The sequence below is a fragment of the Notamacropus eugenii genome, chromosome 6 (assembly GCF_028372415.1).
Source record: "Notamacropus eugenii isolate mMacEug1 chromosome 6, mMacEug1.pri_v2, whole genome shotgun sequence".
NCBI classification, from domain to species: domain Eukaryota; kingdom Metazoa; phylum Chordata; class Mammalia; order Diprotodontia; family Macropodidae; genus Notamacropus; species Notamacropus eugenii.
In genome coordinates this window covers 32,892,893-32,919,854 of record NC_092877.1, presented here as the reverse complement: position 1 = coordinate 32,919,854, position 26,962 = coordinate 32,892,893, and the positions used below count along the sequence as shown (strand labels likewise).

At 41.7% G+C, this 26,962-nt stretch overlaps 2 protein-coding genes across 4 annotated transcripts in view; one reads left to right on the top strand and one right to left on the bottom strand.

Annotated features, from left to right (window-relative positions):
• PARVA (parvin alpha) overlaps nucleotides 1-26,962 on the top strand; it is a 161,397-nt gene that overhangs the window by 29,239 nt on the left and 105,196 nt on the right. The window lies entirely within an intron of this gene.
• LOC140510653 (uncharacterized) overlaps nucleotides 4,426-26,962 on the bottom strand; it is an 84,646-nt gene continuing 62,109 nt past the window's right edge. For 2 of the 3 annotated variants that reach the window (XM_072619410.1, XM_072619411.1), the window contains exon 2: nucleotides 4,426-26,828. In XM_072619410.1, coding sequence (XP_072475511.1) covers nucleotides 25,661-26,605 — 945 coding nt within the window. In that variant the 5' untranslated portion in view covers nucleotides 26,606-26,828 and the 3' untranslated portion in view covers nucleotides 4,426-25,660. The remainder of the gene's footprint in view (nucleotides 26,829-26,962) is intronic. The other variant, XR_011969320.1, reaches the window with a different exon arrangement.

The window sequence follows — 26,962 nt, the reverse complement described above, 5'->3', positions numbered from 1 at the left end:
TTCCACAATCTCTGCAATTTTCCTCTTTCATATCATCACAACTTCGCAGATTTACCATGGAGTCCTCCATGGTAAACACTGCAGCTTCAGCTGAGCCCACTGATGAGGTCTGATCATGTGCCAGGCCTCCATCACCTATTTATTCTGTATATACTTACATTTCCATGTGGTCTATGGTCAGAATGTGAGCCGCTCGAAAACAGCTGACTGCTTCGTTTCATCTTTGGAATTCTAGAGTCTATCACAGTGACTGACATAGTAGAGTAGATACTTAATAAATGCTTATTGGTTAATGATCAATTTCTTGTCTGCACCACCTATTTTATTTCTAGAGCACAAGTGTAATTTTTGTTCTCATTAATATTATTATTTTAAGTTTTACTGATGCCTTTTGTTCCCTTTGCATCCTGGTCATTTTCTGTTCCTTGTTCTCTGAACAACTGAAAAGCAGTGGAAAAAACATCCAAGTAAAATTAAGCATCCAAATTGGTCAGAAGGCTGACCTCCCTCATTCCCCCATCTCTGCTATAAGTAGAGAAAAACATTTCATCCTCCGTTCTCAGGGACCAAGATCAGATGGAATAGTTGTTGTCATGCAGTGTGTTGGTATGAAGTAGCCGCAGAAGAGCATGAGTTGCTGTTGATGTTATTTCGCGATCATTATTTTTGTAGCCCAGATATGGTTTATACTCCCCCACTCCCATCAGTCCTAGTTATCCATTGATCATATACTACCGATAGAATACAAGCTCACTGAAGGCAAGGAATGAAGGTCATTTATATCTCTATATATCCCCAGCACCTAGCATATAGCATATGGCACATAGTAAATGCTTAATAAATATTAGTAGACTGATCGTTCACCTCATGATTCTCTTGTATTGTCATAGAGTTGTTTCATTTTGCATGTGTTTTCTTTAAGTCAATAATCCCTTACTTTACTATTGCATTTTAATATAGACTAAGTGCATTTACGTGTTCCTTATGAACTCTGTCCAAATTCATTGGATACTAACAAATCTAATATTGGATGTTTGGGGGAGGAGCCATATTATCCCCATTTTATAGCTGGTAATAATGACTGAGATATTATATGATGCTCTAAGCTTTGCAAGGCACAGTGGATAGAGCTTTGGGCATAAGATCAGGAAGACCTGAGTTCAAATCTGGCTTCAGACACTTACTAGCTATGTGAGCCTGGGCAAGTCACTCAACCCTGTTTACTCCAATTTCCTCATCTGTAAAATGAGCTGGAGAAGGAAATGGCAAATCACTCCAGTATCTCTGCCAAGAAAACCCCAAACAGGGTCACGAAGAGTTGCATATGACTGAAACGAGTAAATAATAACAAAATTTGCAAAGCATTTTATATAAATTGTCTCATTTATGTATATTATATAAATCATCTCATTTATATGTTATATAAATTACCTCATTTATATGTATATTTATATGTACATACATATATGTGATATATCTCACAACAACCCTGTGAGATGTTTTTAGAAATGAGAAAACAGGTTAGATGACTTGACTTGCTGAAGTCACATGGCTAGAAGAGCCAGCTTGAATCGAGGTCTGAATTCAGGGGACATTCCCTTCCCCAATGTAAGCTCAGTGATGGAAGATATCTTATACTTTTTTCTGTAGGTCTCTTCAAACCCAGGACTATGATTTATGCATAAACACTTGATAAATTCTTGTTAATGGATTGATCCAGAGGTTGGACTAGATGACCCTTAGGTCCTTTTCACTCCTGAGAGTATATGATTTCATGAGTAATTAATGAAGGAACTGATTGATTAGCTTCCTTGGGTTCTTCCCTCTGCTGTTTAAAGACCACAGAATCTGGAGTTTTTCTAAAATATCATATAGACTTTTCTCCAATTTCTGGGGACATTCAGTCTCTTCCATTGTGTTTTTCCCACTTCTGGAGACACTATCAGAAAATACCAGTGGCAGACGGAAGATACATCTGACATTGGGAGGGAGAAGTCTTGTTTCTGTGCAAGTTTTCACATAATTCACATTCCCTTTCCAAAGTATCAACTGTGAAATAAAATCTCCTGAGAGACAGTGTGGCTGTATATGTGTGGTGGGCAGGGGATGTAGGGTCCTCCAAGCCGAGGGTACCCCACCTGGCTAGGCGGGTCTTCCCAGGGTGTCTTCCTTCCCATCCCCCAGTCGGGCCAGACAATAGTCTAGGCTGTGTGTGCTCTGCAGGTCACCAGGGGGCCCCAGTGGCCAGGACACAAGGAAAGCCAGGGGTGAAGAAACAGTCCAGCTGGAACTGGGCAGAATGCTCAGCCCAGTGCTGCTTGCAAAGAGGCTGCTGTTCGTTGGTGGCCTGAAAGCAGTTTGTTTATAGCGCTGAGGAGCAAAGGGAGGTGGGGGGAGGGCACCCAGGTCGTCTGTAGCCAGGACAGGATGTGCTGACTCCTGGGATCACGTGCCCGGGGCTGCACCTTCTGCCCTAGGGAGCTCTGCCTTCCCTTAGGAGGAGAGAAGAAAAGGCACCCGGCATGCCAGACGGGACGACCGTGGGGTGCTTCATCAAGTCCGGCTGCTAAATTTTCTGCTGTGCCATTTTCAAGCCAGCCTCCTCCCCTTCCCTTTTCCACCATGCCTTTGCCTTGACCCCGACTTTCTCTTGAATAATCTATCTCCACGCCACCGCCATATCTCACCACTGGGGAAGAAAACTCCAAGTCAGAGTGCTGTGGCCATTTTTTAATTATCTGCACCGGGAAAACAAATCCCTGCATTCATTGGAAACGCTGAAGCTTGACTGGGGAATCACCCTTCCCCATCAGCAAGGGGCTGAGTGGTTTATTAAAACACACACACACCCCAAGATGCCTAAGCATGTTAATATCAGAGCAGGCTTTGGGCCCAACCAAGCCTCTTGCAGAAACTGACAAAGTTAAAATGGCATCCTCTCTTGCCACTGAAGCACTGAAATAAAGGGAAGGAGGTTTAAAGGGCTAGATTTCTGTAAGATTTCAACCCAAGCGATTTTTAAGAGTGACCCCCCCCCTTTTTTTTTTTAATTAAAGGCTAGGATTGAAACTTGAAACCAGGTCCAGGCAGGCAGAAATTCTGGTATAATGGTTTTGCCTGCTTCAGTCCTTTCCCCTCAGGGATTCAAACCCTTCCATGGGTGGAAGCCTCAGGTGAAGTGTGTGACATTGGGTGAATGCCTTTCCCTCGGGGTTTCCTGTCTTTTGTCTACTCCACTCTGCAAGCCCATCCGGGCCTGCCTCCTGCCTTTGGTGTCTCCTGGATGTTTAGCAAAGTTCAGCTTAGAAAATGCCCTGGCTTCTGCTGTGATAAATGAACTCCCTGGAGACAGCTTTATCTCAAACCTGGACATTTGGGAACCACATAGAAAAGCAGTGGGAACAATTCTCCCAAGTGGTCTTTACAAGCAGAACAGTTAAAGGCACATGACTTTAACCAGCTGTGAACCGGGGACAGCTACAGACGCCTGGACTTTCTGCCGGCATGTTTCATGCTGATAGGGCTTTCTGAGCAAGCCCCCTGAGTCTTACGTGCCGCACACTGGGCACTGAATTTGGGCTTTTGCTGGAGCTTCAGGGAGGGAGGAAAGCCTGGTAAAGCTAAAGAGAGAGAACTTGACCTACACAAAGTTATTCCTTTCTGAGCAAGGATGGGCTGACGTATTATTTTTCTCCTAACAATCAGATAACAAGTATTTATTAAACCCCTACTATATGCCAGGTACTGTAGTACAAAGGATGGAGCATTTCCCTTCTTTTGGAGGCAATTTAGTTGGAAAAACAAGCTTATTTTGTGATATGGAAGATGGGGAAGGGAAGAGAAGTTCCAGTTCTGTTAATATAAAATAATTACCTCTAGATTTTTGGACTTTTTAAAAATCGTGGCAATTTACAAAAGTCTGGTTCTCTGATGTTTCGCAGGCTGAACTTCTTATGTTGAAAACAAACCCTGGAGAATTGGGCTTGTTTTTTCTTTTAAAATTTTGGTTTTTTACCTTAAGTTTATGTTTAATAAGTCTTCAAGATAATTTGAATTCTTAGTTATTTTGACTTCTTAATAACATCTTGATTGCAAGAAGTAATCTTCCAAAAAAGAAAACATTTGAGGGGAGGAGGGAGGAAGGAGTGTCTGTGTAACGGATCATAGATCCTACCAGAGTTGAAAGTTAAAATGTTAATAAATTGCAAGGTTAATGAGATCTGTGAATCTCAAGGTACTTTGAAAAGGATACAAGTCCCTCCGGGATCTTATGATTAGGCAGTATTATTACTTTTGCTCTATTCTGTTATTGATTGTACGATTTCATTAGGGGGGAGGGAGCAATCTTCATTTTAGAGCTGCCAGGAATTTCATTATCATTTCCCCCTCTTTTATGTTTGAAAAGCGAAAATATGCAAATGTGCCTTCTCCCAACATTTGATTTATTTTTCTACAAAAGGAAAGGAAATAAGAAAAGTAATTTTTAAAAAATGGAATTAAATCCTTGTGTCATTCACCCAATTAATAGATGGGCAATTACCAAAGAGGAGATTTGTGGGTTGGTTGTAGCTGGCTCTTAACTTAATGTTAACTTACATTTAATTAGCTGGGCCAGATGGAAGCTGGCTAAGCTTTGCATGGAGGCTTATTGGGGGAAAAAGACATAATCTTCCATTTTGTCAAAGGAACTAAGACCACAGATTAAAGGTCAGGGTTCTTTTCAGAATTTAAAGAGGGGATGCAGAGTGTCTGACCACAAGAAACAGAGAGGGTGCTTGGCAGGGTAGCTTAACCCCTAGGCTACCAGAGCCCAGTTTCAGTCCCATTTATCCTCCGGTCCCAAAGGAAGACAGAGCTCTGGCTGGAAGCAGGGTCAGGCAGTGTAGACACATAAAAGTAAGCACGGTTTTCAGTCTCAGTGGAAGAGCTTACTTCTGAGAAAGGGCATCTTCAGGGAATCATACCCAGATCCTAGGGGAAGAGGCATCCGTGAGTGTCCCTGAAGGAACAAACATGATGTATACAGCTCATGGTACCTGAGGTACAAAAAGAAACCCGGAATCAGTCATAAAAATGATTGGAGAAAGTGGAAAGAGGAGGAAATAAATCTGTGCTGTTTATATTAACACTTCCTCTTTTCCCCCTCCCTCCTTTCTTTCCTTCTTTCTCTCCTTTCTCTGTGCCTCTTTTTATCTCTCCCTCTCTGTTTCTTTCTCTTCCATTCTTTCCTCTTCTTTTCTCTCTTTATCTCTCTCCCCCCTCCTTTCTTTTTCTCTCTCCTTTCTTTCCCTTTCTCTCCCTCTCTCCTCTCTGTGTCTTTTTATCTCTCTCCTTTCTTTCCCTTTCTCTCCTTTTTCTCTCCCCTCTCTTTCTCTCCCTCTTTCTTTCTCTCTCCCTCTCTCCTTTTTCTCTCTCCTTTCCTTCTCTCTCCCTCCCTCCTTTTTTCTTGCTCTCTTTCTCTCCTCTCTCTTTTTATCTCTCCCTTCTTCTTCTTCTGTCTCTCTCCCTCTCTATTATCACTTTTTCTCCCTCTCCCTTTCTCTCCCTCTTTTCCTCTCTCTGTCTCTTTTTATCTCCCTTCTTTCTGTGTCTTTTTCTCCCTTTCTCCCTTTCTTTTCCTCTCTCCTCTGTGTCTTTTAATCTCTTTCTCCCTCTCTCTTTTTTCTGTCTCCGGCTCTCCATAGCTCTCTCTTCTTCTCCCTTTCTCTTTCCCCTCCCTTTCAAACATCAGGAACATTGTAGAATGCATAAAGAGCTGACCTGGTTAGAATCCAAGTTCAAACCCTGCTTCTGACACAAACATGTATGTGATCTTGGATAACTCATTTCATTCCCTTGGCTTCAGTTTCATCTGTAGAATTAAGGGTCAGACTAGATGCTTCCAGTTGTACCTCTCTGATCTTTTTATTCTCTGATGAAGGGCAAAACCTGAATCTAGGACCTCCTGACCTTGAATCTGGACCTGTGTTGACCATGTTAGCCCTCCTGTTACAATCCTGGAATATAAGCTACTTGTTTGGGTTTTTTTTCCCTCTAAATCATAGAGGAACAACATACCTGAGGAGCATATGAGCCTGCATGTCAAATTTACCAGGCATCTGAGAATTAAATGTCTTTGTGTTCTGCCCTCCCCTATCCCCAAGGGGGCTTTATAACAAATCCATGTTTTTGGATGCTGTTGGTGTTAAGGTTTATGGACTGGAGAGGTGAATGTTGGCAGATAAGAAACAACTGTCAGTGTTTACTTTTATGGGCAATCAGTCTTCACATTGATAAAAACTCAGTTGTGTCCTGGTTTCTGTGATGCCAAGCTGTTCCCTAACACATACAAAAACTGTCTTTTAAATTCTCTCAGTGATGTTGCATGGCTATGAATTGCAAAAAAAATTATAAACTCCAAATAATGAAGAGTGCATGTGACTAAGAATATGATGAATAAAAGTAGGCTGGGCACTTATCAGAAATGATTCCATGATCCTGTGAGCTTGAGTGATGGAGGAGGTAAAGGAGAACAGGTAGAAGGAGGTGAAGGGGAGTTAGTTCCCGTCCTTTTCTGAAATGACTTTGTATTTACTTGTGTAATGTGCTTTACAGTCTGTGCTAGAGCCAGCCCAAAAGGATTCCAACGGTTAAGTTTTCAGTGTGAGTATTTGTGCCTTGGAAATTGGAAAACTCTACAAGTCAAGGCATGATTTATTGTTTTGTTGATTGTCTTGACCTAAAAAAGTAATGGATAAAATATTAGTAATGCGGATTAAATGTAAAAATGTTGCTAGTCCCCCTTTTATTTTTTAACCCAGAGAGCCAATTGTTAAACATTTACCAGCATACTCCTGTTTGTAATTGATGTATATGATACCTCTGAAGCAGTGAGGTATGGTGGGCAGAACCCTACTGAGGACTGAGTTTTAAACATTGTCTCTCATTTAGCCACTATTAGGTGACTGTAGATAAGTCACCTAAGCCTTTTGGGGCCTCAGTTTCCTCATCTATAAAATCAGAGGATTGGATTAGAGGAGACCTAAGAGTCTAAATTTATAGTCCAACATGTCGTATTCCCCAGTATACTGGAGGTTCCTTCAGGGCAGAGACTGTTTTGTTGTCTTTCTAGTATGGTGTCTGACATGGTAGGAACTTTATAAAAGTTTATTTCAATCAATTGAAAATTCCAAGTCATTTTCTGCTTTGATATCCATATTGCATACAGATGAAATCTGTGTGCTTCTATGTGCTATATATTATTACAGGACCTAATCTGATGGAGAGATTTATGTGTACTTTAATGCATTTGTTTTTACATGAGGTAGTCAAACCTTTAGCTCCAAAGTCAAATGAATTGTCAGGAAATTAAGGTTTAGCATGTCATTCATTGAGGATGATATGTTTTGAACAACCAAAACCATTTTTAAAGGAAAAACTCTGTAGCTAATGCTTTGGGTTTGCAGAAAATGCAAGGAGTCTGTTTCGCCCCCTGGATAGCTAGTGAAACTCAAAAGGCCTCTTTTCATGGAGGTTTCTTAATTCTGATCTCTATAGGCTTAGTGGGGGCAGAAAGCATTTTTTGGGAGAAAAATGAACTGTGATAAATGTTTGTGGTCTTAGTTCCCCTTTTTGCTACCATAGAATCTTAGGGAACAGGAATCCCACTGTATATAGAAAAGTTGGATGACTTTGGAGGGAAACCCCTCCCTCTTCTTCCCCCTACACTGGCAAAAGTGGTCAACTAACCTGCATGGGCAGCCCTAGAAAAATGCTCATCTGTAAAAAAAAAAAAAATGGGCTATTATGATTATAAATGGCATTGTCACCCTTTAACAGTCGATGGAGCATATGTTTTAGATTATCCATGTATTTGAAGCCCCATCACGATCTGGTGGAGACCACATTTAAGAAAGCCTTGTCTGTAGAACACGACAATCTTCAAGCTTTTTTTCAATATATTTTGTTTCCAGATATCTCCCTCCCCACTCCTCTACCCAGAAACCCACCATTTGCAACAAAGAATTAAAAAAAGAGAAGGGTAGAAAGTAAAATTAGCCAACACATCGGCTGAGTCTAACAGTATGTGCATTGTTCTTCCCCCATAGTCACCCACCTCTGCAAAGAAGAGAAGGAGGTGCATTTTACTTGTCTCCTCTGGGTTGAAGTTGGTCATCATAATTACACAGCCTAGAATTCTATCTTGATTCAAATTCAGCTCCTAACCAAAAGCTCCTAGCCCCTTAAGAACAGTCCCCTTTTGATGGAAAAACTATGTGACCTGAACCTTGCCAGATACTAATGGATTACTTACAGGAAATAAAAAGTTAAAGGGGAGGATGAGTCAGTTGGCTTCAGAGCTAAACAGTTTCCACAGAACTTAAATAATGAATACTCTACACTAGAGAGATCCTAGACAGTTATAGAAAAATCTATGCCAAGTTGCGACCCCTTCAGGGGCCAGCTGGGATCTTGTCCACCTGAGTGAATTACTAAAGTTAGTTGGGGGGCCTGGGGGGGATATTCCTTGAAAGTGGAGAAGAGTCAGCCCTTGAGTCCAAGTTGGGAGTGTGCCACATTTATCTTCAGAAATTCTCAGGCAAAGGCAGTGTCTGGTTCAGTCTGGTAAGCAATGACTCCTTATGTTCCAATCAGTGTGCCCTTGTCCAAGGTCATCTGCTGAATGGGCCTCCTTCTAGTAGGTTACTGAAAACAACAGAAAACTGTTCGTCTCTAAAATGTGAATGAGTTCCTGCTGGACCATTTAGGAGTTCCTGCATGAGTTGGGGAGAGAAATGGCATTTGGAGTAGGGGGAAAAAAGAAGAAAAAAATTTGGAAGCCTGGTACAGGTATGCCTAGACTTTAAGAACATCCATATATGGAAATCACTATGTATTACTGATGAAATAATAATGATAATGGTAATAGAACAAAAATATAACATTTCTATAGAGCTTACTGTGTGCCAGGCATTGTACTAAACATTATACAATTATTGTGTCATTTGATACTCACCGCAATCCTTGGAGGCAAGTGCTATTATTATCCCCATTTTATAGATGAGGAAACTGAGGCAAATAATGTTTAAATGGCTTGCCCAGGGTCACACCGCTAGTAAGCATCTGAGGCTAGATTTGAACTCAGATCTTCCTGAGGCCAGGTCCAGTATCCACTATGTCAAATTCAGGAGAATTGTTCACATTTATAGAAGGATTTTTCACTCTATAAAGTAGGGGTTCTTAATCTTTATTTTCATTCTTAACGCCTTTGGGTATCTGTAATGTTTTAAAAATGTATGAAATAAAATACACAGGACTATAATTATATGAAAAGACAGTCATCAAACCCTTTTTAAAAACAAGTTCATGAATCTCGCTGAAGTATTCTTGTCGTCAAATGATTTCTTTACTGAGCCCCTTCACGTTGACTTTGACCTGGTACATTTAGATGTTTGCTTACTCAGAGGCAACCTGATTTCACGGATAGAGAACCTGCCTTCTAGTCAAGAAGACCTGTGCTTAAATCCTGTTTCTGGCATATACTAACTATATGCCCTCAGACATAGAGCCTGTAGGTGACACCAGTGCACAGTGCTAGACCTGGAGATGTCAAGAAGACTCATCTTCCTGAGTTCAAATCTGGCCTCAGATACTTACTAGCTTTGTGATCCTGGGCAAGTCACTTTACCCTGTTTGCCTGTAAAATGAGCTGGAGCAGGAAATGGCAAACCACTCCAGTATCTTTGCCAAGAAAACCCTAAATAGGGTCACAGAGAGCTGGACAAGACTAATCAACTGAACAACATCCACAACAAAATGACCTTGGGCACTTAACCTCTCAATGCCCCAAGCACTCTTTAGACTCTAAAATTGCAAACATAAATGAAATCATGGGTCCAGATCAATAAAACCTCCAAATAAACACGATAAAGAATCTGGGAGTTAAAAGTCCTGATCCTTCTGTAAGTTCATAGGATTGAAAGTTTGCAGCTGGAAAGGACCTTTAAAGATCATCTAATCCAACCCTCCTGAGCTTTTTCTTTTTCTCAAGATTGGATCTTCCCAGCTTGCCTAGCCTGGACATGGCCATCCATGCCTCCATCCTACTAGTGATGAGTGGAGAAATTTTAACCTGCTCCATTTTTCTTATCTGTGCTTGTTCATTTCTCCATAGGTAGCCTGGTGGCCCTTTGCTCCCAGGGGCTCACCCTGTTACTGACTCACTGTATGGAGTTCAAACTCCTTAGGGTCAAGCAATCCACCAGCCTCAACCTTGCCAAATAGTGAGGATTACCACCCAAACCCCGACATCCTTGTTTTACAGATGAGGAGGCTTAGGGAGGTCATGTTACTTGTCCAAGGTCACACATGTAGTTCGAGGTCAGGCCTCTGACTCCAAATCCAATGTTCTTCCATTCTACTAAGCTTTCCCTGGAGCTAATAATTTCCTTAAGACAGGTAGGTTTTAATGCCTGCCAATCTGCTTTTGCAGTAAGCTTTATTTGGAGTTTGGGTTTTTTTTTTCTTTTGAATAAATTCTTTTTCCATACTCATTTTTCATATTCCATACAAGAATGTCTTCTTGCAGTTAGAGATTTGATGGGAACATTATGTAGCCTGACTTCCAGCCCTCTCTAATCAGAAACCTGTAGCAATGTGGGTTCTTCCTAAAGCTGGGGTACAGAGGATGGGGAGCAGAAAGCTTATTGGGGATCATGACAAGTTTCTCACTTCCTGTCTTCTCCCACTAGCACCGAGTTACTGATGACAGCCTGCCCATACCCTCAGAGAATTGCCCAGCTGGTAGGGAATGTCCAAGTCAGCCCTGAAAAGAACATTGTTTTATCAGCACCTCCTCCGGGAGGAAGAAAGAGTTGGTGTAACATCAGCCTTGGAGCAGATGAGATCTAGAAATAGAATTTTGACATTTGTTATTGTTCAGTCACGTCCAATTCTTTGTGACCCCATTTGGTGTTTTCTTGGCAAAGACATTGGAGAGGTTTGCCATTTCCTTCTCTAACTCATTTTATAGATGAAGAAATTGAGGCAAACAAGGTGAAGTGACTTGCCTAGGGTCACACAGCTAGTAAAGCATCTGAGGCCAGATTTGAACTCAGAAAGATGAGTCTTCCTGACTTTAGGCCCAGCTATCTATCCACTGCTCCACATAATTGTCCTTTCTGACTTCCAGAAAAAGACTTTTCTTCCCTCCCAACTGCAGGAGGATCTGAGTTGTAATCCCTATATAAAGACTTAATAGCTCTGAGACCCTCTCCAACCTTCAGTTTCTTTATTTGTAAAATGAAGATTATAAATTCCTTGAAAGTAAAAATTTTCATTTTAATCTTTATATCTTTAGCACAGGGCAACATGTAGTAGGTGCTTACTAAATGCTTGTTTAATAGTAGCACCTGCTTCACAGGGTTGTTTTGAGGATCAAATGAGATCATGTATGTTAAGTTCTTTGCAAACCAAGAGCCGTATACATGAAAGTTGTCCTATGAGTATTATCTTGCCCAGGTAATGGTTCTCAGTTGGTCTGAGGACCTCAGTTTCCCCATTTCTAAAACAGGGAGCTCTGACTCAATGACCTCTTCTAAAATCTTTTCTAGCTCTACAATCCTCCATAACTCTCTCCTGGCAGGAAGCTGATGGTGATGGTTTCCATTATGGACTCCAGAGAGTCCTCTCTCTGGAGAGGGAGAATGTTCTAGTATTATGGTGTTCAGCTTAGTAGGGAATTTGTTATGGCTGGTAGGGTGCCCTGTTATTCTGATGGATAGAATGTAGGGCTTGGGAAGACCTGAGTTTGAATTTGGCTTTATATACTTACTACCTGTAGTCAAGTCATTTAACATCTTTTTACTTCAATTTCCTCATTTATAAAGTGGAGATTAAAAATAATACCTACTTCCCAGGATCGTTGTGAGGATAAAAGTGGATAATATTTGTAAAATTGTATATAAATGCTAGTTATTATTATCATCATTATTATATACCTGCTATAAATATGAAACTGGGGGTATAAATACAAAAATGAAAACCAGTTTCTGCTATCAAAAGTCTTCTATTTCTACAGCCAGCTTTGAGGTTCATTGCTGTCTCCATAGGCATCGTGACTGTGTTTCTCTGGTCCCAAATGACCACTTCTCAGGCAATCCTCAGCCCTGTCCATGTGACTGAATATGGGTCACTCTAGCCCTGACACTTTTCTTTCTAGAGCAATGTGTGGGACTAGTTGCCCTGGACATTCTCAGGGGAAGAAGGTGGTGGTATATCACAGTGGTCTGCCATTGGGGATTCTTTAGGGGTAAAGTTTAAGAAAATGACCAAACACAATGCTTTCTGCTATGGCTAGAGGACCCTGACTTAGCCTCTCCTTGGTTATTTTGAGGTCATACTCAGAGAGAAAATGTTTAGGAAAGAGAAGCCTTTGATTTTTACTGGGAACAGGTCCTGAAGCCCTAGGGTCAGACTGATTTTGTTACTCCCTCATCCTCCCAAAATCCTTTTCCCTGGAGCAGAGGTTCCCAACCATTTTTGTGTCATGGAGCCTTTTGGCAGCTATGGGACCCTTCTCAGAAAAAAAAAAATGTTTTAAAATTCATAAAGTAAAATACAGAGGATTAAAATGGAAACTATTTATATTGAAATATAATAATCAAAATGTTAAAAAAATGAATTCAAGGAACCCCAGTCCTAGGATAATGAGCCCTTCTTCCACCTTGGACCAAACACAGATATTCTGTGGTGGCTCCCAGGGACACTGAATGGCAGCTTGGACATTCACACCTATTTCCTGCTTACCTCCTTGCTGTCCAGCAGGACCAAGGGGACCATAGATTGGCTGATGAGCCTGGACCCAGAGGAGATACAATAGGGCCAATACATCCCTCTCCCTTCTCTTTGGGGATATAACCATCCAGGTGACAAGATGGGATAACAGTAAGGGTTGGAGGGTGGTCTGACAAAGTGCCAAGTGGGGAGGGGTGAGTGGGTGCCATACCTTTGTGAATGAGGGAGACCATCTGCTTAGGAGCCCATATTCTCCTGGAAAATGAACTTGGAACATTGGCAAGAATAGGGCTGATTAAAGCGAGGCTAGATTGTGTGGTCCAGGGCTGGTACTGCCCTCTTTCTGGGCCAGGCATGTCCTTTCCTCAGGCCCACAAGAATCTCTGTTTCAATCCTACCCTCATTCCCTCCACTCAGGCAGTCTTCAGTGGCCTTCATAGAGGGATGGATCCCATTTGCTGGATTCAGCTGGTTCCATCTCTGAGAAGGGATGAGTGTAGGAGGTGGGAGATAGACACTGTCTGAATTTTTTAGCTGGTGGGTTGCTTGCCTGGAGCTGCTCCTGAACTCTGCAGAAGTTTCTTTCACATCTTCTTAGTACCATGGTTCTGATCCAGGTTGAGAGTCTGGTTTGTCCTTGAATTTTTGCCACTTATCCTGGAACTAGTAAAAACAGTTTATGTACCAAGGTTTGCAAAGTGATTAATGACCTTGTGAGGCAGGTTACATGCCATTGCCCTCATCTTACAGATTGGGAAACTGAGGCCAAGAGAAGTCAAATTTAAAGCCATTTAAATTGATGAGAGTGGCACAATGGAAACGGCAGTGAGTTCTTGGAGTTGAAATCCTGTTGTTGTCACTTAGGACGTGCATGACCTCTCCTCAGTTTCCTTACTTGTAAAAAGAGGAGGCCAGACTAGATGTCCCTTCTGCCTTGAAATTCATTTTCATATGATCTAACTCAACATCATTTTACATATTACATAATGGAGCAGTTATGTGAGACAATGGTTAGAGCAATGGGCCTGAAGTCAGGAAGATCTGTGCACAAATTCACTCTCAGACCCTTTCTAGCTGTGTGACCCTGGACAAGTCACTTAACTTCTGTTAACTACTACCACTACTATTTCTTTTACTACTATATTACAGGCCTCCACCAAAGGAGATGTCACCTCTAAGCAGAATTGAACAGCTGGTATTTACAGTGATTTACTTGAATTATTTCATTCCATCCTTACAACAACTTCATTAGGTAGGTCCTAATGACATTATTATCTCAGTTTTACAACTGAGGAAACTGAGGCTCAGAGAGTTTTACTGTCTTGTCCATTGGTTAATAAGTGAGAACCTACCAGAGGCAGTATTAGAAATCAGTTCTCCTCATTACAAATAGCAAATACAGCAAGTCGTGTTTTCTTCAAATATCCTTCATAAGATCTTCTGTTGTTATGTCTCTTATAGGGAGGAGCTGACTTCAGGATTTATGAGTTGTATCAGACCTTTGCAATAATCTAGGCCAGTCCCCTCATTTTATAATGCATAGGTCACAGATTTAGGGCTAGAAGGGATCTTGGAGACTGTTTAATCCAATTCCTTCCTTTTACAGAAAGGGAAACTGAGACCCAGAGAGGAGAAAAGGCTTGTCCAAGCACAAACAAGTAGTATCAGTTGGGCCAAAATTAGAATTTGGATTCAGGGCCCTTTCTGTTTTCCCATACTTCTACAACAAGTTAGTGGGAGAGCTCAGACTTCAATCTAGATTTCCAGCATCACAGTGCAATGTCTGTTGCATATTACGCTGTTTCTTGCTTCATCCTCCCCTTCTCCCTGTTCTACTTCATTCTACATCTGGCTTGTCATTACTACTGATAGGAAGCTATGGAGCTAAAGGGCCACAGACCACAGCTTTCAGCATCTGTCTCAGACCCCCAGGGCCGTACTCTGAGATGTGGATATTTTGCTGGTTTCCAGGTCACTCTACAAGCCAGTGGTGGTTCTACTGGTTTTGCATGCTTCCAGATGACTATCCATTCTAATTTGTGGTTGTGTTTCATTACTGGCCTTTGTGCCATTGTATATATAGTGTCACATGAGTGATAACATGGCATTGTGGACAGGGAACCAGCCTAAAAGACAGGAAAATCTGGGTTCAAATTACATCTTTGACATCCTAACTGTGTGACCATCAACAAGTCAGCAAGTCTAGAAGACTGTAAGTTATGGATGAGTTTCTGGTCTACATTAATGGAGGGAGTTTTCACAATGGAAGACACCCCCCTACCCCAACTCCTGCCCATGAAATCATAAACCCATACCATTCCATCCTATCCCCAACCAAAAGAATTCAAAAGAAAACAAAATCTGTAACAGACCAAGGAAACATTTGAGGTGATGTACACTGATTTTTAAGGGCGCAGCAGACAAAACATTGGCAGTAGAATCAGGAAGGCCTGAGTTCAAATCTGTCCTCAAACACTTAGTAGCAGTGTGACCCTGAGCAATCCTGTTTGCCTCAGTTTCCTCATCTGTAAATGAGCTGGAGAAGGAAATGGCAAACCATTCCAGTATTCTTGCCAAGAAAACCCCAAATGGGGTCATGGAGAGTCAGACAGGAATAAAACAATTAGGATATACTAATGGAGGAAGCCAACTTCAGACATTTTATTGTTTAAGTAGGAATTAGAGGCAGGCAGTCATGCTGCATGGATTGTAGAAAGGAAAGCCTAATGAAAAAGCTGAGGAGCCAGTCTGACCTTGGATTCTAGCCAAAAAGGAAGAAATAAGGACACCTGTGAGTATTACCAGGAAGGCCAATGAGGTGAGAGACCAGGAACTGGATACTGAAAGATTAAATATAATTTGCAGAGTAAATGACAATCCAAATAAGAATGAAAAAAATGGAAAGAGGATGGGGAAAGGAATTGTGCATTTATTGGGATCTTAATGAACTGAACGCAGCAGGTAAACATGGGTTGAGGAGGTAGTTTGACAAAGAAAAATAGATGTATTCTCTAGGCCGGTGCAGAAATAGATCATAAAAAAATTTTGCAACTCTCTAGGAGAAGGAGGAGAAAAGAAGAGGGGGAGGATAGGAACTGAAGGGCAGCTAATTAGCTGAGAAGGAGGGCATTTCACCAGATCTGAGGATAGAACAGTAGAGCTAAATTCTTAGGTTCTTTCAGCATTCACTGTAAGCAGTTCTGATAAGAATGAATTAGGCCCAACCAGACCAGGGGATGGAACAGGAAGAGCTAGTCAGTGTTAAAGGCCATGAGAAAAGTCCATAGCTCTTACCACTCTTTTGAGGATGATGTTAGCTGGGCTCGACCGTGTTGTTGTTCATGAAGTTGGCGGGGGCCTCATCCAAGTGTCTGAGACAAATGGCAAGAGCAGATAGTGGGGGAAAGAGGTAACAATTGAGGGAGGATTCCACCCACCAAGAAGCAAAGCCCTGGCCTTCCCTTCCAAGGGCAGCATTAGTCCAGCTCACCGAAGGCAAATCTAGATAACAATGACAGACAGGCATGATGGCTTCCCATGATATTAACTGGGATGAAAAGCTTAATTTCATTCTTTATTGCTGTTGTTTAAAAATACGGGGCAGCTCTAAGCTTGGAGGCCTTCTTGTTGGCCATGAACACATAACAGAAACCAGAGCTGAGACCAAAGTATTGAGGCAGAGGACAAGACTTCTACCCCACTCTCTTCCTCCTAGGGGTTTTTCTTCCACTTCTCTCCCCAATGAGGGACCAGAATGAGTCTTGGGGTTGAGAAGACCAGGAGGTCTCAGACACAGACAGACTTTGGTCCTTTGTTGAAAGAGTAACTGCTTAAATCATTCTTATGAGGATGTGTGAGTTGAAGATTAAAAATTAAGTGGGAGATGAAGGACATTCTAACCCTGTTAGATTGATGAGACATATTGGTCATGGTGAGAAGGAGTAAGACGAGTTAGACTGACAATGCCCGTGGGTGGTCCTTAATTGAATGGCTGCATGGAGAGCCCAAGAGAGGTACTATATACTATGACTGGCAGAGACTATGTGTCATATGAGATCAGCAGGGATCAAGCCCAGTGCGAACAGGGAGAAGCTATCAAAAGCAAAAGTGACCCCTCGTTAGTGTTGGAGGAAAGAGCTGCCCTGGTCACACATCCCCTCCATATGTATTCTGTTTGCCTGAGCACTCCACACTGATGGTGTGTGCACTTGTGGGAAAGTGTGCCTTATGTTTGTAAGAGAAGCATTCTACTGTTATTTTTCTAATAATGCGATGTAATTAAATGCCTGTTTTCTGTGGTAAGTGTGGGCTTTGGATGACACATTGGTGGTAGCTTCTGATCTATGATGTTGAGTTTTTGGTAGTAGGTGTCTTTTTTTTTTTAAGTGAACAAAGGTCAATAGAATGAATGGGGAACTTTTCTGAGGATCAAGTGATTTGTCCCAGGTACTACAAAAGCAAAAAAAAAAAAAAAAAGTCAACAGGTGAAAGGGAAGAACAAGCCATGCCATTCTTTGGACTGATGGCATAGCTCCATCTGGAATCTTTTCAGAATGGACTGGAGAAATAATAAGACAGCTTGTCTGTCTTTGCTCATAATGGATGCACACTTCATTATCTCAGTAGGAACATCCAGTGGCCACTTTGTGAAACGGTGGTCTCAGCTATCACTTCTGCATCCAGGACTCCAAAATTCTGCAGAAGACATGACCACTAATTTCTCTCACACCTGCTGCTCAGTGATACATTAGGGAAAAGCCTAGGTGAATTCCCACAGAGGAGCTACCCTTCCCTTGTAGCTAATGTGGCTTTTGTGACATAAAGCCAATATCATGTCTTTCTTGATCTGGCTGATTTCCAGCTTCACCTGAGAATTATTTGCAGATCCAGGAATTCTGTTATTCTATGGCCTCTAAAAACAAATAGCAAAATAACATTGTAGCTCACAAGTCCCCACCACTGTGAGGACTTTTATTAGTCAGCCAAAGGACACAATCATTCTGAGCTCATGTTGGATTCCTTCTATTTAGGAACTTTACTGTGGTATACAGTGACTGTCCCAGTCTTTCTCCTACAGGGGTGACTATATGTGATTTCTTCCAGGGCAATGTAGCTTGGTGTCCCTGAAAGAACCCATGTGGGCCTTTGGTGGGAGCCCACAATTGTGAACACCTTAGTGAAGGGGCAGGTCAGAAGCTGATCAAATTACTGGCAATGAATGCCATTCATGAGAATGGACTTCAAAATGTTCTGAGTAGATATATGCCTGAAAGCACATTTCTGAGCTCATATCTCTCTCTTTCATATCTCATAAGTGGGGAAATTCCAGTTCCAGAGATGGGATAATAAAATTGAGTATTACAGAGTCACCTTATATCTCATCCATTCTCTTGATGCCTTGCAAAGGGCATATTGGTTTTATATGGTACCTTCTCATTTGAGAAAGCCTCTGTAGTCATGGACATTTCTTTTTCCACAGAATGGTTTGAGGATGAGAAAATGGCAGGTGACCTCAAGCTGTTGACAAAGCTTGGGATGTTTCTATGATCTTGATACAGCTCTGCCCTTGAGGTCTTCCCCATCTCTGGATCTATGATCCTATCTGTGATCCTTTGAAATCTATGGAAGGCAGAACACAGGGCTGTTCATAAAGAAGTCTAATCCTAAGACCGAGCTGGTTGTTGTCCTTTGTCTTCAAAGAGGACCAAAATGGCATCACCATTGTAAAGTGAAATTTCGGTGTGTCTGACTATGGCTGATCAGACCAATACAAGCTAGGAATGCTCTACCACAGGACAGGCACAGATAGTCAGCTGCCATTGATAGATTCTAGTTTTAGTAAACTAGGAGGCAGGCAAACTGGGGTTTTCAGTGGGGAAAAGGGTTAGAACAGCTGCTATGGGCAGTCAACAACTACTGAATACAGGAACTGCTGAGGGACCAAATGAGATGAGAAAGCATGGGTGTATAGTTTAATTTGCTCCTGTAATTTTCTACAGCCTGAGAACAGAAGAAGAAATTGGTCCAGCACTGAGAACTGGCATGGTTGGTTAGTTGGCCGGTTGTCCTTCATCTTTGAAGAGGACCAAAATGACATCACCATGATAAAGTCACATTTCAGTGTGTCCAACAGCCTGATCAGACCAATACGAACTTGGAATGCTCTTCCACAAGCTGGGCACAGATAGTCCGTGTGAATATTTGGGGTGGATACCCCAAATTTGCACATCCTATGTTTACTTTGTGCTGTTTCAATTCTGCTTTGCTCAAAGAGCACAGCACCCTTTCTGATGTGGGCATGCCATGCTGAGTGGTCCTGTGCCAGTGTCTCCCATGTTGCACAGTCAAATCCAAAGTTCTTGAGAGAGACCTTGAGAGTGTCCTTGTAGCGCTTCTTCTGACCACCATGTGATTGCCTGCCCCATGTGAGTTCTCCATAAAATAGTCTTTTTGGCAAGCGTACATTTTGCTTTCAATCAATGCGGCTAGCCCATTGGGGTTGTGCTCTCTAAAGCACAGTTTGAATACTTGGCAGTTCAGCTCAAGCAAGGACTTTAGTGTCTGGTATCTTATCCTGCCAGGTGATCCTCAGAATCTTCCTAAGACTGTTCAAATGGAAGCGATTCAGTTTCCTGGCATGGTGCTGGTAGACAGTCCATGTTTCACAAGCATACAACAATGAGGTCAACACAATGGTTCTGTAGACCTTCAGTTTGGTAGTCAGTCTAATACCTCTTCTCTCTCAAACTTTTCTTCAGAGCCTCCCAAACACTGAGCTAGCTCTGGAAATGCATGCATCAACCTCAGTGTCATTGTGTACATCCCTGGAAAGTACACTACCAAAGTAAGTGAACTTATCTACAGCATTCAAAACTTCTCCATTTGTTGTAATCAATGGTTCCACATATGGATGGCATGATGTTGGCTGACAGAGCACCTGTGTTTTCTTGGTGTTAATTATTAGGCCAAAATTAGCACAGGCAGCAGAGAATTGATCCATACTTTGATGCACCTCAGCTTCAGAGGCTGCACTGAGTGCACAATCATCTGCAAAGAGAAAATCATGCACCAACACTCTGTCTACTTTGGTCTTGGCTTGAAGCCTTTTCAAATTGAAGAACTTGCCATCAGTACAGTAGTTGACCTTGATGCTGCGTTCATCCTCATTGAAAGCATTTGACAACATGACTGAAAACATCATGCTAAAAAGCAAAGGAGCAAGCACAGAGCCCTAAGACTGAGCACAGTTGTAAGGAGGACTTTTTGCACCTGGGAAAAGTACTTCTAGGTCCTGATTAGTGCAAATAATGAAGTGGTAACTTGTATTCAAATTCAAAGTTAGAATTATGTAAAAAAGGTCTTTGATTCCAGCCCAATGGAAATAGGTAGCATGAATTCAAACCATGCAGCCACTTTAAGAGAATTCATTATCTGTACTGATTGAGACCTAACTGTGCCATAACCAATACTCAGGGAGAGCATCACAAAACCCTCATTTGAGGTGTAGTTGTAGGTGGGAGATAGAGATATTGAGGCAAAAAAAAATTCTGCTGGTGAGGCAGCTGCAATGTGGGTCAGAGAATGAACTGACTATAGCCAGCCCTTCTTCCTAGCCTTCCATGTTAAATAAATAAATATTGCTAAGTAGGTGACAAATTATGCTGTCATACACTCTTTGAGTCCAGCAGTCTGGGACAAAGACCTAGTCACCCCACCCTAGTTATAGCTCTGAGTCAAAGCCACCTTGTTTTCTGCCATGGTTGCGTATGCTCTACTCTCAGCAGACAGACAAGGGCAGACAGCTTTGTGTTTCCAAGTTGATCCTGATTATATTAAGGACCAAGGGATATCAGAAAAACTAGGTTTAATGTTTGGAATGACTGCTCTAGAGGATTACATTAAGAAAAAAAAAACTTGGTTTGTAAATATTGTTATCCAACGTAGACTGCACATAAAATGCTGGTACGTTAACAGGTTTTTGTGTCTTTTACTGGGGGATTCTGCCTGTTTCATATGTATTACTGTAGCTATTTAGATCAATATGAAAAAAAATGTTGAAAACACTTTTTAAAAAATTCAGTGGGGGGCAGGGATGTCACACAGGCAAGATGGCAGAGAGAAACCAAGAAGTTGTCTCAGTTCTCCCCAGTTTCCCTCAGAAACAGAGTTAAATCAAGCCTCTAAAACAATTCTAGAATGACAGAATCCACAAAAAGACAGAGTGAAACAGTTTTCCAGTCCAAGATAACTTAGAAGGACTTCAGGAAAGATCTGTCTCACTTGGGTAAAATGGGAGCCCAGCCCAGCACAGACAGGGTCCAGACAAACCAGCAGGAGGCTGTTAGCCACAGGACATGTGGCCATGTGGTTCTGGCTCAGCCCAGTGGCATAGCAGGCTAGCTATGAGGCCTCCAGCCACAGCACAGCAGGCAAAATGCCAGCTGTGGAGCCCAGGGTACAACACATGACTAGGCTGGGCCTCCCCAGCACAGTGGGCAAGCCACTAACTCTAGATAGCCAGTGACTAGGCCCCTGGCCTCCAGTGTAGGAATCTTGGGATGGTGCCCCCTGTACCCCATGAGCAGAGCTCAATTTTTAAAAATGAGCTAAAAGCAAAAAAAGAGCTCTGACCATAGAAAGCAATTATGGTGACACAGAAGATCAAAACACAAACTCAGAAGAGGACAACGTTGTCAAAATGCCTACGTGTGAAACCTCAAGGGGGAATAATTTGGTCTGAAGTCCAAAAAGTCCTCTTGGAATAGCTCAAAAAGGAGTTTAAAAATCAAGAGGTGGGAAAAAAATTGGGAAAAGAAATGAGTTATACAAGAGAATTATGAAAAAAAAGAGTCAACAACTTTGAAAACGATCCATAAAAACTGACTGAAGAAAACTACTCAAAAAGTAGAATTGACCAAATGGAAAAGGAGGTACAAAAACTAACTTTAGAAAAAAATATTTTTCTTAAAATTTAGAGTTGGGCAAATGGAAGTTAATGACTATATGAGACATCAAGAATAAGTCATACAAAATCAAAAGAATGAAAAAAATAGAAGAAAACGTAAAATATCTCATTGAAAAAACAAACAACTGACGTGGAAAATGCATCCAGGAGAGATAATCTGAGAATCTCAAAGTGTTCTATGTGAAAAGCTTACTTACTGGGAGGACATTACCAAGTTAAGCAAAGCCTTGATTGCTTATTAGTCACATGGTATCTTGGTGCCTCAGTCTTCTTGATACCCAGGTTAACAGTATTTGTAGATCATAGTCTTCCCTAACCTCAGCTGATTTGGGGGTGTGTGGATACAGGCGATGCAGGAAAGCCAAGTTTATCTTGAAGAATAGAAGAGATCAGGGGTAACATGATCATTGTCTTCAAATATCTGAAGTTCTTTATGTGGAAAAGAAATTAGATTTCTCCTCGGCCCCAGATGGCAGAGAGTTTATAGGGAGGGAGATAGGAAGGAAGAATTTTCCGATCTTCAGAGCTGTCCAATAATGAAATTAATGGAAGTCAGTGAAAAGACAACTGGTAAGTGCTCACCATGTGCCAAGCACTGTGCTAAGGATACAAACAGAAAATCTTGTGCTCTAATTGGGGGAGACAGAGATAGGAGGCTTCTGCTTTGGGGCAGATAGAAAAGCCCAGTAGGCCTTAGGAATGGGTGGGTGATGTTCAAGAAAAGACTTGGATGACCATTTGTCATAGAGATTGTAAAGGGGGTTCACTCCATTGGGCAAAGGTTTGAACTGAGTGACCTCCAAAGTCCTGTCCAAATCTAGGCCCCTATAATTACATGAAATAGTTTCTTCAACTGATATGAAATTTTCCTAATTTAACTTTGAGCAGAAAGATCCCGCCTGGAAATTGGCAATACAATCTTATTGTCATCCAGTGGTCTTAATTATATTTGCTGCAGTTGTTTCTCACAGATGGTAAAATACAAAGTACTCTGATCTTGAAATTGGAACACTGGATTGAATCCCTACTCTATCGTGGTCCCAGGTGACCTTATTTCCTTTGTCTGAACCTCAGTTTCCTCACCTGTAAAATAGGGACAAAACTATTAGTACTTGAGAGTAGATCATAGATATATGATTTTATTAGTGACACAACTTGTCTGTCAGTGGAAAAGTCTGAAATTTAGTGAAGTTAGTGACATTCCCATGGTCCCACAGCTAGGAAGTGTCAGAAGCAAATTCAAACCCCAGATCTTTCTGCAATCAAGTCCAAAGCTCTACCTGCTGCCTCTGTAATAGAAAGAGTGGGTCTGAGGAACAAATGAGATGATATGTTTTTAAAAAGAAAGCTCTTTAGGCCTGTAAAATACCTTATAGATATAAGCTGTCATTTGAAAAGTGAATTCCAATCGGAGTTCCATTAATTGCACAATCATTTAATGTGGGTCATTAACACTTGTCCAAGATCTCAGGAGCATTTAACTCCTATAATTGAAGGAAATGACATGCCCATTGTTCACATGGTGGGGGGTAACCAGAATTGAATGCATTTTGGGTTCTGCTAAATTTGCACATGGAAATAGAGGGCAGTAGGAGAATCCAGAGCTGGCACAAACCAGCTCATTACAAACCTGTGCCCTGTGTCCATGGCATCTGGCCTCCTGAGGCTGCCTTGACTGTTCATTAATTAAAGTAAGGGTATATGAGCCCAACCTGCAGAGAGGTAGGCTGTAAAATTAAGCAGAGAAGGAAGGAACAAGGCTGTTCTCGTGTGCTCAGGAAGTAGAAAAGCTGCCTCCTAAAAGCCGGGACGTGGAATTCAAAGCAGTTTGACGAAGCAATGGCAAGATTCTGTTCTGTCTTCCCTGGGCCAACTGGCCCTCCTTACTGGGCACATTTTCTTGGTTTGTAGGGCAAAGAAATTTTCAGATTGTTTTTTCCTTAGAGGAAAGGAAGAGGGAGCGGTGGCATTTAGCAGAATTGTTTTGTTTTGTTTTGAACAGTTTTGTTGCCAGCAAGAACAATTGCTCTGGGCAAGGTGTGGCCTCGGAAAAACTATTCCCAGGAAACCAGTCTCCGAATAGGCCCAACCTGTGGGCAGTCGGGGGGTGGCTGGAGATGAAGGAAGGACCGAGCCGAGTTGTGACATCCTGTCATTGTCTGCTCCGCTACTAAACAGGCTATAGGATGTATTTTTTTTAATTAAAAGTTGATTAAAATGGACACAATTTTGCTAATTCTGATGGAAGTTACTGGCCTGTTTGCTATTTTTTTTTTTGCATGTGACATTTATGCTGACTGTGCCCCATGCCTGGCGCTCTGTCTCTCCTCATCTGCCTCCTGGCCTTCCTGGCTTCCAAAGACCAGGCCCCCATTGATGGCACTTTGCCCTCCGCCCCTCAAAATGACCATCGTTCTATTCTTTAGGCATGATATAGGCACCTATTGCTTTTCTTATATCTCCCATTAGAATGTGACCTTCCCAAAAGCAGGGACTTTGGGTGATTTTTACCTTTCTCGGTAACCAGAGAAACCATATATATATATATATAGCAGGTGCATAATAAATGTTCGCTGGTGATTTGTTGGTCATCACATATAACATGTGTAGGTTCTCAATAAAGCTAGACAAGACTTTAGAGCTCATCCAGAGGCCACAGTGGTAAGAATGCTGGATTTGGAACCTGGATTCAAGTCCTGCCTCTGCTGTTTCCTACATATATAATTTGGGCCAAGTTGCATTGCTTCTCTAGACCTCAGTTTCTTTGTCTGGAAATGGGGATTAGATGATCCCTAAAATCCCTTTTAATTCTAAATCTATAATCTTCTTCAGGACTTAGAGAGGAAAGTTCTAGGTCATATTAGTAATCATATTACTAGGAGGAGGAGCAGCAGCTACCATTTCTATAGCACTTTGAAGTTTGCAAAACATTTTACAAATAATGATCCTTACAACAATCCTGGAAGGTAGGTGCTATTATCCTTTTTTTTTCTACAGTTAGGGAAACTGAGAAAAATAGAGGAGTTTTTTAAAGTGAGTTTAAGAGCGTTTTAGGACTCAAACCCAGGTCTTCTAACCTCAAATCCAGTATATGGAGTCCTCAAGTCAAACGGCATCTTCCTCATGTAGGTGAAATGGCCATATCCACCATGATCACTGTCCATTTCCCAGCAGAGAAAGCATGAATTCTGCATTCATATTGATTGGGTTAGTATCAGAAACCCCCACTGTGCCAAATTCATGAGTGAGTTAAGTTCAATTTCATCTGTAGGAGGACTGCAGTCAGTTAACTGCTCAATCCCCACGCCCACTTGTCGTGGACACAACTAGAGTGTTGACAATTGGAGAAGGTCTCTAAGGCTCAATTCCTGTGGCCCCACCCCAGAGGAGATTTCCCCAATACCTGGCACCCTCTTCATCTTTGTTCCAGGTGGAAAAAAAAATCACAGTTATAATTCTGTTTTTGATTGCTCTAATATGACCTTGCAGTGGACAATGTACAAATACATTTGTGATTTTCTGATCTCTTTCCTCCCATTTGAACTTTTGTCTGTCTCTCTGTGTTTCTGTCTGTCTCTGTCTCTCTTTCTCTCTGTCTGTGTCTTTCACTATCATGTTTTAGTGACTTATCCGAAGTCAAGGCAGAGTCAGGATTTGAACCCAGTCCCTTGACTCCATTTGGAGTACTGTGGTCAGTTCTGGGTACTTTGTGATAGACACTTAAAAACGAGAGCATCCCCAGAAGATAGTGACTCATATGGCAAGGAGGTTGTAAACTATGTCATAATGACCTAGGGACAAAGCTAGTAGGAGTTAGAGGCAGGATTTGAACCCAGGCTTTCCTGACTCTTAAGACTACTACACCATACTTTGTCTGAAGCTCAAGGTTTCCACACAAGGCTAATCTACTTTTAATTTATTTTAAAAGAGGAAGGAAGGAAGAAAGAGAAAAAGAAAGAATGAGAGAAAGGGGAGAGAGAAAGGGAGGGAGGAAAGAGAGGAACGAAAGGAAAGAAAAATAGAAAGAAAGAAAAAGAGAAGGGAGTAAAAGAGAAATAAAGGAAAGGAAGTAGAAAAGAAGAAAAGAAAAATAAGAAGGGAAAAAGACAGGAAGAGAGGTAAGAAGGGGAGGAAGAAGGAATAAAGGGAAAGAAGGAAAAAGAGGAAAAAAGGAAGGTAGGAAGAAAGGAGAGAAGGAAGGAAGAGAAAGGAAAAGAAGAAAGAAAAGAGGAAGAAGAGAGGAATAGAGGAAAGGAGGAAAGAAGGGAGAGAAAAGAAAGAAAAAGAAGAGGAAGGAAAAAGAGAGGACAGCAGGAAGGAGGAAAAGTAAAGAAAAAGAAAGAATGAAGATAGGAAGGAAAGGGGAATAGAGGAAAGCAGGGAGGAAAAAAGGAATGAAAGGAAGAGGATGAAAAGAAAGAAAAAGAATAGAAGAAAGCAATAGAGGAAAGGAGGGAGGAAAGAAAGGAAGGAAGAAGGAAGGAAGAAAAGAAGTAAGGGGAAAGAGCAAAAGAGGAAAATAAAGAGGAAACAAGGAAGAGAAAGGAAAGAAATCAATAAAAAGGGAAGGTGGAAAGAAGAGAGAGAAAAAAGGGAGATAGGGAGGAAGAGAAAGGAAAGAAAAAATAGGGACAAAGAGAGGAATAAAGAAAAGAAGGGAAGGAGGAAAAATAAGGAAGAAACAATGGAGATGGGTTGAAGATGGGAATAAAAGAAAGAAGGGAGGGGAAGGATAGAAGAAAGGGGGAGGAAGAAAAGAAACAAGAAAGAAAGGAGGGAAGAAGGAAGGCAAAGGAAAGAGAAAAAGAAAAGAAAGCCATCACATGGGGCTAGAGCACATCCTAAGGGGCAGTGCAGGCTTTCCATGTCTTACCTCAAGGAGTTAAAAGTCTGGGCTGAGCATGATCAGCCAGATGGTCTTTAACAGTAACATTGTTTCATATTGTTTAGATTATCTTGTTGCAAGCACCGTGCCTCGTTTACCTTTTATGGAATAAAGTGTGGGAAATTGACCACAGATGTAAGTAACCAAGAATGACGGGCTGAGGCGGCTGTTCCTAGGCCTCTCCTCTCTCTAACAGGCCTGATCCTGCAGATAAAAATAAATAGAGAAATGTGAGACAACCAGAGAAATAGCTCGGGTGCATTATTGCCCTGCTCTCCCCCTTCCTCCCCGCTGCCTTGGCTCGCTGGTGTGTCCACAGATGCACGGGTCATTCTCAG